The sequence below is a fragment of the Hippopotamus amphibius genome, chromosome 16 (assembly GCF_030028045.1).
Source record: "Hippopotamus amphibius kiboko isolate mHipAmp2 chromosome 16, mHipAmp2.hap2, whole genome shotgun sequence".
Taxonomy (NCBI): domain Eukaryota; kingdom Metazoa; phylum Chordata; class Mammalia; order Artiodactyla; family Hippopotamidae; genus Hippopotamus; species Hippopotamus amphibius.
Window position 1 is genome coordinate 62,846,445 of NC_080201.1, and position 8,906 is coordinate 62,855,350.

The following is an 8,906-nucleotide window of genomic DNA, read 5'->3' on the forward strand; positions in this document are numbered from 1 at the left end:
GTGGGGGATTAGGGAGACAGCTCTATTTCGTCCTGGCGCAGAACTGGAAGTCTGAAATGCAACTGACTTTTATACATTGATGATGTACCCAGTGCCAGTAGATAAATCTCTTTCAAATTCGAATAACAGGTTCTTATTCTATTTTGGATTTTCCACGCCCCCAGTTTTGTCACCCTGAGCAACACAGCTCTGCTCCATCCCTCAGTGCCTGTCCCTTTTCCCTCTTTATTTCCTTGGCTGGTGCTTCCAGGCCTGCTGAACAGAAGGGGGAGAGTGAACACTTGACTCAGCCTCAGTCACAGGCAGGAAGGTGGCACCTTCTCTCCTCTGCACATGGTTTCTATTGTAGGTTTTAAAAGATGCTTTGACAAAGAGTTTTTTCATAATAAATTGGTGATATATTTTCTCAAAAGCTTTGTATCTGTTGATATGATTTTTAAAAATTTCTTTTTTTAATATTTGAATTGCATTGCTTGATTTTTGAGGATGAAACCAACCACGCATTTGTGAAAAAAAAGTACCTGCATGGTCATGATATATTACTCATTTTATATGGCAATGAATCTTTTTTATTTTTTTTTGTTGGCTGTGTTGGGTCTTTGTTGCTGCACACGGGCTTTCTCTAGTTGCAGCGAGCGGGGGCTACTCATTGTGGTGACTTCCCTTGCTGCGTAGCACAGGTTCCAGGTGTGTGGGCCTTAGTAGTTGCAGCACATGGGCTCAATAGTTGTGGCTCACGGGCTCTGCGGCACGTGGGATCTTGCTGGGTCAGGGATCGAACCCATTTCCCCTGCATTGGCAGGCAGATTCGTAACCACTGTGCCACCTAGGAAGTCCAGCAGTGAATCTTGTTTGTGAATATTTTGTTTAGGAAAACAAAAAACCAGAAAAACAGAGCTTCCTGTGATTTTTCCCATTTGGTGGTTTCCTTATCAGGGTTAGGTGTTTTTTTTTTTTTTCTGGCCCAATAAAATGTGTTGGGGAGAGTATTCCCTCCCCTCCCTATCCTCTGGAGAAGCTTGTGGGTGTTAGTTATGTGTGTGTGTGTCCGTGTGTGTGTGTGTGTGTGTGTATTTCATAAGTGCACGCGTGTTCAGAAGCACTCACCTGGGAAGCTTCCAGATTCACAGTTCACTTTGTGCGAAAATATGAAATCACAGAGTCAACATATTTGATACAAAGGACAATTCAGATTTTCTGTTTATCCTCATGTCCATCATTTTGGTAAATTGTATTTCTGACGATTTTTGTTTGTTTCACCTACATGTTCTAATATGAGGGCATAAAACTGTTCATGAAGTTCTTTACCTGTGTAAAGTGTGCAGGGTCTGCCGAGGTGTCGTGATGACAGTGAGGGGCCTTCTCTCTGCTTCCCTTGGCCATGGTGCCTAGGAGGCGTGCGTGTGGTTAATGCTTCCAGAGAGACGTTTTGCGGCTTTATCGATTTCCCTCTACTTTCTGTTCGTCCTCATCAGTAGCTACTCTTGTCGTAGTTCTTTCCCTCCTCTACCTTCATTTGGGATGATTTGCTCTTCTTTTTCCAAATCATGGATAACTGAGAAGTGTGTTGTTATATTCCTGAGATGTAAGGGTATTAGTTATCTTTCATGGTAGAATCAGGTGACCCCCAAAGGGTCCCAGGGGCTCTGGGTGGTCTGCGTTAGGAGTCCAGGTCCTGGCTGTGGGTCACAGGTGGTGTCCACCGCGGGCAGCTGCTGTGCCTTCTGGGGTCCCTGAGATCTCCCTCCCTGGAGCGTGGGGTCTGGGTCCTTCCCGGGCTAGCGGGTGGCGAGAGCCGCGTACACGCTGGGCTCTGCTGGGGGCTCCCCTGACGGGGGGGCGGGGGGTGCAGTCGTCTCCCGTCTGAGGGCCCAGTGGTTCAGCTGGGCATAGGTCACGTCCTGGGGGGCTTCGGATGCGGCAGCCTGTGGTGGGGAGAGAGGGAGGGTGTGTGTTTGGGGTGGGGGAAGCCTGGGGACCCGGAGAGGATGGGACCCACCTGACTGTCCATCTGCCTGTCCTCTTCTGCGTGTCTGTCCTTCGTGTCCAGCCATCCCCCTGACAGGGAGGAAGGAGAGCTGGCCATCCCCCGTCTGAGTCTTGATCTTGAGCGGTTCACCTGGGCATATGCCTCCTCCTGGGGGTCTGCATACTGCCTGTTCTGCTGGAGGGAGACAGTGAGACAGAAACAGCATCTTGTGACTCCACTCTGAGCTCCTGGGGTCAGCGTTCCAGTCTTTCACCAGAGTGATGCTTTAAAACCTAAGATCAGATCCAGTCACTGTCCTGATGGAAACGCCAGGGACCCCCTGACACCTGGGAGCCTCTGGATTCTCTCTGTGGTTCTGGTTTCTGTATTCACACCCATCTCCTGCTCATTTGGCTCCAGCCACACGGCCATCTTCCTGCAAAAGCATGTCCCTGCCCCAGGACCTTTGCACTTGCTGCCCCCACCCCCACCCCAGGCACTCAGTCCCCTTCTCTTGTTTTGTTTTCGTTATCAGTACCTTGCATTCTGGACACTTTTGCTTATTTGCATATAGTCTCTCACCAGCAGGTGAGCTCAAGGAAGTGAGCTCCCTGCTGCACCTGCAGCACCTACAGGGAGCCGGGGGGATGGTGCTCTCCCTGTGCAGCCTTGATGGGTGAATGAAGGAAGAGGGCCCTGGGGACTGCAGACAATCACTTCTTCATGAATCCTCTTGAGCCTGGGGGCTGCCCCCGAACACCAGAAGGTCAGGCAGAGGAGGAGGAGCCAGGAAAGGGGACCCTGCAGGAGGGGCCATGAGGTCACAAGGAAACAGGAGGGGTGGGGTCACTGCCGGAGACGCAGGGAGCCCAGAGGGAGTGGTCAGTGTGGGACGCTGCTGGGGCTGGGGTGTGAGGACAGAGACGTGTCTGATGGACTAATGTTGGCAACAAGAAGGAGTTAGGTGGCCTGGACAGGGGCAGGGGTCTCACCAGATGGTCCAGGTGCACCCCCTCCTCAGGCTGAGTGTCGTTCACGGCAGCGTCTGCTGGGGCAGAACAGGGGGTGTATCTCTTGGCAGGACTCCCTGAGATCCCTCAGGGCTGGAGCCCCCACCCTGCACCCAGAAGGGGCCTGGGACACCCAGGGGTGAGGTGCTGATGGGGCTTCAGTCCTCACCCCCGACCCCCGCACCTTCCCAGCCCCCCCTCCCCCACTGCCTGTGGAAATCTCTGTGCCCTCCCCCCACCACCCCCAGGGCCGCCTCCTCTTCTACTCACAGAGGGTCTGGTTCTGGGCATTGACAGCTGGGCTGGAGCTGGGAAGGAAACGGGCATGTGAGGGGGCAGACGGGGGCCAAAGACAGGTTGGGAGTCCCCATGGGGGTCTTCGGGGCAGGAGTTACCTGCTGTGCAGGCCTCTGTCCTTGGGCTCTGGGTCTGCAGCCCCTGCGGGAGGTGGGAAATCAGCCTCGCCCTGGGCTGGGTCAGATGACACAGGCTCCGCCCTGGGCCTGTCGTGACCCCCGCCCTCCACGTGGGATTCAGGAGGACAGACGGAACCCTGAACTCATACTTGCATGTCTGTTTCACTACTTCATGAGATTGAAAAAGATGAAAAAGACCTTAAATTGGTACATGTGAGCTGACAGGTATTTTTTTTTTTGTCCCTAGGTTTTTAGATTTGAGATTCTGGAATTGTTTTTTAAATGCAGTGTAGTTGATTTACAATATTGTAGTAGTTTTAGGTATGTAACATAGTGATTCAATATTTTTATACAGTATCCTCCATTTAAAGTTATTACAAAAGAACGACTATTCCCTGAGCTGTACAGCATACCCTTGTTGTTTATCTATTTTATACACAGCAGTTTGTGTCTTTTCATCCCACACCCCTCGCGTGTCCCTCCCGGCTTCCCTCTCCCCAGTGGAAACCGTTGGTTACTCCTCGATGCCTGGGAGTCGGCTTCTGGTTTGCATGTACGTTTCTTTGTGTTGCTGTGCAGAGTCCACACATAAGGGATGGCGTGCAGCACGTGTCTTTCTCTGTGTGACTTGCTTCACGAAGCATAACGCTCTCTAGGGCCACGCACGTTGCTGCACACGGCAGAGGCTCATTCTTTTTTATGGCTGAGTAACATTCCATCATGTGTGAACACACACACGTGCACACCACAGCGTCTTTATCTTTCATGTGTTGGTGGACACGTGGGTTGCTCACATATGGTGGCTGTTGTAAACTGGCTGTGTGAACATTGGAGTGCTTCTCTCTTTTCAAGTGAGTGTTTTCATGTTATTCAGATATATACACAGCAGTGGAATTGCTGGATCATATGGTTTTTCTGTGTTTAATATTTGAGGAACCTCCATAGTGTGGAAAACATTGTTTCTAAGCTGACTGTTCCCACTCTGAGGGTTCCCTTTGGCTGGTGCCCTCAGCCCACCACCTGCAGGGTCCCAGGTCACCCCGTTCCCTACTCACCCGACTTCCTGCGTCTGTCCTGACCCCGGTGTCGGACAAGGAGGAAGAGGAGGAGGAGGAGCAGCAGGACGAAGGCCACCGAGACCCCGATCAGAAGCTTCACGTACCATTTGAGACCTGGGACCCCAGTGATGTCAGGAGTGAGCCAGGGGTGGCATTTAATTGAGCGCCTACTTTGTGCAGGCTCGTGCTGGGGTCTGTGTGTGCATCTCCTCTCACCCACCCCACCCATTTTACAGATGAGGAAACTGAGGCACAGGGAATGACATTACCAGCCCAGGTGACCCAGCCTGGACGTGGCAGAGCTGGGACTGGAACCAGGGCTGTGGGCTCCCTGAGCTCTCCTCCTGCTGCCCCCCAGGCGGACCCCAGCTGCGTGCTCTGGGGGCTCCTCATCTGCCGGGGGGTCTGTCTGAGGGTCTCACCTGGAGCTGAGGGTCCGTCCTTGTTACCCTCCCCTCCCCCACCACAGCGGGGACTGGGGGAGGGGCGGGCTGCGTGGCGTGGACTCTGTGTGCCTCCCAGGATCCCCCCCCCACCCTGCAGGGCCCGGACGCCCCTGGGAGGGTCCGGGTGGGCTGGGGGCTCTGCCCTCCTGAGCTCTGTGAGGCCCACCCGCCCCCTCACCTCACCTCACAGCAGGCCTGTGAGCACGGGGGGTGGTGGTGGGGGCGCCGGGGAGCTGACAGACACGAACCCGAGACTCAGAGGAGAGCAGCCTCCTGCCCGGGCCCCTCAGCAGGCGCGCAGAGCCGGGCCTGACCCCGGAGTCTGACTGCAGCCCTTCTCTGTCCACTCGAGCTGGGCGCCCTGAGCTGAAGGGTGGGGGGCCGACGCCCAGACCATTGTCCTGCCTCCCCGCCCCCTCCCTGCACAATGTCCCCCCCACTGCTGCCCAGGGGACAGGCCCCCATACAGTCCCATCCTCGGGGCCTCCCTGTGCAGCCTCCTGTCCCGGGGTCACAGCCAGAAGTCAGACCTGAAGGACATCTAAGCTCTGGGCCACGAGTGTCTCCTTTTACACATGGGGAAACTGAGGCCCCGGCAGGGGAAGGGGTCCAAGTCAGGGTCTCCAGAGGTGCCTGAACTGAGGGCATAACTCAGCCCTGCCCCCCAGGACCCTCCACCACCTCCCACAGACCCTCACTCACCCGTCTGCGGGCCTGACTCCGTGGGGGGAAGGAGCTGGTCCTCAGAGCCTCCTGGGGGTCAGGACAGAAGGTGAGAGTCAGGGGCTGCTTCTCCCCCCATCTGCCCTGCTGCTCCACCCCTGGCTGGACCCCGACATCCCCTCTCCATGACCCCCACCCCTCATCCACCAGCCTCAGAGCCCCTGCAGCCCTGGGGTCCCCCACATCTCTGCCCGACCCCCAGCCTGTCCTTGAGCATCTGAGGGCATTAGATCCCCCAAGATATTGTGAAACTGCCCTGGGGTGGCCTGTGCGCCCCCTGAGCAAAGAGCCCCTGTGACGCCCCAGTTGTTGAATTGAGGCCTGTGGGTGGGGGGCTGGCACCCCCAGGGGTCCTGGGAATGAGGACAGGAAGGGGGTGGGGCTGGGGCTGACCCTGGAGTCCCCACCTCACTCAACTCTTCCCCGACACCTGCCCCGTGGCCTCCCCAGGACCCTCCCACTGCCCCCCTGTCATCTCCAGAACCCAGGTGAGGGGGAAGGGGTGAGTAGGGGTGGAAGGGCCTCTCAGGGGCAGATCCCCCTCCGGGTGACCCTCCCTCAGAGCCCCCTCACTCCCACCCCAGCCCAGAGCTCTCAGGGGACAGAGCCCTGAGCTGACTGCGTCCGAGGGACAGGGTCAGGGCCCCTCACCTGAGACCAGGAGCTCCAGGGGGTCACTGGGCTGTGACAGCAGGTAGGGGTGACTGCTGAGTGAGCTGTAGCACCTGTAGGTCCCATTGTGGGTCGAGGTCACAGGACTTATGGAGAATTCGGCCTGGAACTGCCCACTTCGGTACTTTGCTCTAAGACGCAGAGGGGGATGGGCTGCCCCTTCCTTGGACAGAAGGAAACTTTCCCTTGTGCTCCCTGACTGACACAGCAGGGTCACGTTCTCTCCTGATTCCACCATGGGGCCTGGCTGCACCGAGAGGGAGGGTGCAGGGAGCCATCCTAGAGAGAGGAAGAGGGTGAGGGGCTGCTGGCCCACCTGGTTCTCAACTGAGACCCAGCAGGGCCTTCCTGAGGACCCTCAGCTCTGTCTGTCTGTGTTTTCTCTGAGTCTCTCCCTCTCCCGCCCACCCCTGTCTCTCTGTCTGTCTCCCTCCCTGGGGACCCCTCCCCCCTGGTCCCAGCATCACCCCCTGGGGCTCCCCCTGCAGGGCCTGGGCAGAGTCTGGGTCCTTGACGGACCCGCTGGCTCCTCACCTGCCACCAGGATGTCCAGGGGGTCACTGGGGGCCGACCACTCGGAGGAGAGGATGTGTCCACCGTAGCATCTGTACCGGCCCCCGTGGGTGTCGGTCACCCGGCCCAGGGGGAAGTCGGCCTGAGAGAGCCCGGCCTGGGGCTGCCGGGCAGGGCGCTGGGGGAGGTCCTGTCCCCCCTCCTTGGACAGAGCGAATCTGTCGTAGCCGACATCAGAGCGACACTGGAGGGTCAGGCTCTGTCCAGAGGCCACGACAGGGCCCTGTGGGGTCAGGAGGGAGGGCTTCCCAGACACACCTGGGGAGAGAGCAGCCCTGGGTTGTAGGGGCTGCTTCCTCCCGTGAACTTCCCTTGTCATGTACTGCCGAGGGCTCACTGCCTCTCACACTCTGTGTCTCTGCACAACAAGATCACCCATTTGCTGCATTCCACCCTCTCCCATGGGGCTCCCCAGGGACAAAGACCCCAATATAGTGTCTGGTATCTGAAACAATGTCTGGGGCCAGGATGGGACCTCCTCACCTGGGACCAGGAGCTCCAGGGGGTCACTGGGTTCCGACCACACCTGGGGGGTGTCCCTGTCAAAGCCGTAGCATCTGAACGTCCACCTGTGTGTGGGGGTCACGGGGCCCACAGGGAACAGGGCCTGGGTCTGCCCATAGGGGCATCTCTGTGCGTCCAGGGTCCAGGAGGACTTGTGTTCTCCTTCCTTAGTCAGAATCAACCTGTCCAGTCCCTCCCCTGAGACACACTGGAGGGTCACGTTCCCTCCTGAGGTCACCACCGGGCTCGGCAGGGCTGAGAGGGTGGGTTTTCTGTGGGCCCCTAGGAGAGACAGAGGCCGCTTGTTAAGTGGGGCTCACACCCCCTCCCCTCCCCCAGGGCTGGGCTGTGAGAGGGACGCAGCCCTGAGCGCAGACCCCCTTCCTGAGGGCAGAGCCTGAGGCTGGGACCCCTGAGTGTCCTCTCACCTGTCACCACCAGCTCCAGGGGGTCACTGTGCTGTGACCAGCCAGCCGGGCTGAGATAGGAACAGTGATATCTCCCTGCGTAGGGCTCTGTCATGGATGAGATGGACACCTTGGCCTTTTCCAAGGGCTGTAGCAGGAATTGTGTCTCCCAGGATAGTGAGCTTCCTGGTCTGTATATGATGAACTTCTGGGCCTGAAGGGTCCCCTGACACCAGATGGTCACAGGCCTCCCCCAGGGGATCACAGAGCCTGGCTCAGCCCAGATGGTGGGTTTGGGGAGGGTCCCTGGAGGGAAATCAGAGGCTGGGTCTCAAGACATGCCCACCCCCAGGTGCCCAGCTCTCAGCCCCAAACCTCCCAGACTCCCCCTCCTTCAGCCCAGACCTGCTGCTCCCCATCCCCATGGCCTGGGGGTGGCCCCTTGTCCCCGTGAGGAGGAGGGAGCTGGGCCACCTGGGGACAGACTCACCTGCCTGCACCTGGGTCCTCAGGCCCACACTCAGCGCTGGAAGAGAGATCCCTGTGAGAGATTTGCCCTGAATCTGAGCAGCACCTCTCCTCCCCGTGAGCCTCCTGAGCCCTGGGGTCTCCTGACAGAGCAGGCCTGGCTGTGGGGAGGGTCCCTCCCAGAGCAGGGCTTCCCCTCCCCCTCCTCCATCTCACCGAGGCAGAGCAGGGCCGTGAGGGTGGGGGTCATGGCATCCGTCCCTGTGGTCCCGACTCTGCAGATGGAGGAGACCCTGGTGCCCTCAGGAGCGACAGACCCACAGGGTGTGTCCACTTGGAGGCTGGTCCTCCCCATCACGGGGTTGTCACGTCAGCAGCCCCACAGGAAGGGGAACTGCCTCTTGTTGGGAGCCTGGCTCTTGTTGCCATGCCACACCCGCTGCCTTCCTGAGACACATCTTCCCGTCGAGGGTGTCCCGGGCACATCCTTCCCTCTCAAAGCCTCCCCGTGGGGTCTCCTTCATCCTCAGCCCGTCCATCAGCACATCCTGTGGGGTCCTCACCCTGGACAGGGGTCCCCCAGGCCCTGGAGATGCTTCAGGGAGGACGCAGGTTCCTGCTGCTCCACTGAGCTCAGATCTGCACAGACACACGTGTAGC

General features: G+C 58.1%; 1 protein-coding gene across 1 annotated transcript; it reads right to left on the reverse strand.

Moving 5' to 3' along the window:
• Positions 1 to 1,603: 1,603 nt before the first annotated feature.
• LOC130838219 (leukocyte immunoglobulin-like receptor subfamily B member 3) lies at positions 1,604 to 8,496 on the reverse strand. Its single transcript, XM_057710973.1, has 13 exons — positions 8,463 to 8,496; positions 8,269 to 8,304; positions 7,800 to 8,084; positions 7,351 to 7,653; positions 6,829 to 7,125; positions 6,274 to 6,573; positions 5,602 to 5,652; positions 4,451 to 4,567; positions 3,375 to 3,417; positions 3,250 to 3,287; positions 2,962 to 3,014; positions 2,000 to 2,164; positions 1,604 to 1,925 (listed from the first exon to the last, which is right to left on the reverse strand). Exons 1-13 carry the CDS (start codon positions 8,494 to 8,496, stop codon positions 1,779 to 1,781), a joined length of 1,869 nt encoding a protein of 622 aa, XP_057566956.1. The 3' UTR covers positions 1,604 to 1,778.
• Between the last annotated feature and the right edge of the window lie 410 nt (positions 8,497 to 8,906).